This window comes from Myotis brandtii, unplaced genomic scaffold (genome assembly GCF_000412655.1).
Source record: "Myotis brandtii unplaced genomic scaffold, ASM41265v1 scaffold639, whole genome shotgun sequence".
In the NCBI taxonomy this organism is placed as follows: domain Eukaryota; kingdom Metazoa; phylum Chordata; class Mammalia; order Chiroptera; family Vespertilionidae; genus Myotis; species Myotis brandtii.
In genome coordinates, this window is record NW_005370452.1 from 493571 (window position 1) to 495624 (window position 2054).

A 2054-nucleotide genomic window follows, 5' to 3' on the forward strand; every position below is an offset into this window, starting at 1 on the left:
ATAATCTGAACTATAAAGATTTATTTTTTAAAAAATTTTTAAAAAATGAAAATTTCAATATTCTTTATTCCAGGTTTTTTTTGGGGGGCCAATAACTATAAAGAGGTTACAAAACAGAAACCTACACTTGGGTTTCAAATTTTAATGAAAAATGTTTTAATGTATGTTTAGATTTCACCTTGTAGGGGTTGGTTATGCAATCAATTTAGTTACCTGTTCCATGGGAATTCCCAATTCAGCCTTTAAACGCCTCTGTGCTGCTCGCCTAACTCCAATTGCATCATTCTCTTCAAGCTCTCCTGGGTTACTTAAGGGATGACTACAACAAGTATTGGTAAAACAACCTGGAACATGTTAATATAGCTGTAGATTAACTTTTGCTCAAAGTAGGTCTAAGAGTTCAAAACAACCCAACGTTTTAAAACTAATAGAAAAATGAATCAAATGATTCTTGAAAATTGATTTCTAAATCAGTTATAATGGACTATCAGTCATCATTTTGTGAAACAGACATGTATAGATAAGTTCTTTATTAATGCCTTTTTAACAAAAAAGATCAAAATATAAGATACAGATTTAAAAATACACACACATACAGCTAGCAGTTTTTATCCTTTACTGCTATTTTATTAGGTTGCACTCATTGTATAAGCTTCTTTTATGTAGAATATGAAATTATGTCATTCACAGGATTTCCCTTTTTGACAATGGCTAACCAGAAAGTTCCAAATGACAAAGTCAAATTATATTCCCAACAAAATACTGTACATCGACTGGGCACACTAACCTGGAAAGGTAATTTTAGCATCTGATCTCTGCTGTAGCAGGAGCTTATTTTCAGTGTTGAATAAGAAGACACTAAAAGCTCCATGCAATAATCCTGAAAGCAAAAACAATACTGTTAATATAGTTTTAAAATACCAGTTACGTTTTTGATTCTCTACTTGGAATTCAGGATATTAGTAACTTGCTGGCAGTTCTGCTTTTTTTCCACTGTCTTCTATTTAGTGAGTCTCCAGATGGCTACAATGGAGAAGAACTCTGGCGTACCAGCAAGAAGTTGGCCTCCAAGTGACAGAAATAGAGATATGTCAGCCAGTCTGCTACCAGCCAATCTCCCGTCCAGGGACATTAGGCTTAGTGAGGCTTCTCCTGAGAAAGCTGGGAAGGTATGTGCTTTCATTTACGATACTTGTCTCTTTCTCCATTCACTAGGAAAAAAGCATTATAGGCTTGACAAGTGCTATTTTGCTAGGATTACTATATTTCTTCTTTTTTACAAACCAAATCAATCTTGAAGAAGCTGAGTGAAAGACATAAAGTTGCCTGGCCAGTGTGGACCAGTGGTTGAGCATCAACCTATGAACTAAAACGTTAAGGTTTGATTCCTGGCCAGGGCATATACCCAGGGTTGTGGGCTCAATCCCCAGTAGGGGGCGTGCAGGAGGCAATTGATCAATGATGTTTCTATCTCTCTCCCCCTCCTTTCCTTTCTGAATTAAAAAAATATATATATGTATACATATAAAAACCGAAGCGACCATTATGACTGAACGACTGGAATGACTGGTCGACCAGTCACTATGATGTGCACTGACCACCAGGGGGCAGACGCTCAATGCAGGAGTTGCCCCCTGGTGGCAAGTGCGTTCCCACAGCCAGCCAATGCCCCCCTGGCTGGCAAACCTCCTGTAGTCCCTCCCCCCATCTGGTAGGCCCCAATTGGGACTGGGTGAGATGCCCCCATAGGCCCTGATCACCGGGTCTCTAGTCCTCCTATAGAATAGAGGTAATATGCAGATTAACCTCACGACCTCACAAGATGGCTGACTACAACCAGGCCGGCAGGGGAGTTAGTGAGGGATGACCAAATGACTGACCAGCAAGCTGCATGGGGCGACCAGGCCGGTGGGGGAGGGGAGGCAGTAAGGGGCGACCAGGCTGGCAGGGGGGTGGTGGTGTGCAGTTGGGGGCGACCAGGCCAGCAGGGGAAGCAGTAAGGGGTGACCAGGCTGGTGGGGGGGGGGGGGGGGCAGTTAGGGGTGACCAGGCAG

The 2054-nt window shown here is 42.1% G+C and overlaps 1 protein-coding gene across 1 annotated transcript in view; it reads right to left on the bottom strand.

Annotated features, from left to right (window-relative positions):
* Positions 1–2054, bottom strand: part of LOC102240494 (isopentenyl-diphosphate Delta-isomerase 1) — an 8487-nt gene that overhangs the window by 4717 nt on the left and 1716 nt on the right. Inside the window, exons 3-4 of the mRNA XM_005880450.2 lie at positions 788–880; positions 214–344 (exon numbers count right to left, since the gene is read on the bottom strand). Of these exons, the coding sequence (XP_005880512.1) occupies positions 214–344; positions 788–880 (224 nt within the window). The remainder of the gene's footprint in view (positions 1–213; positions 345–787; positions 881–2054) is intronic.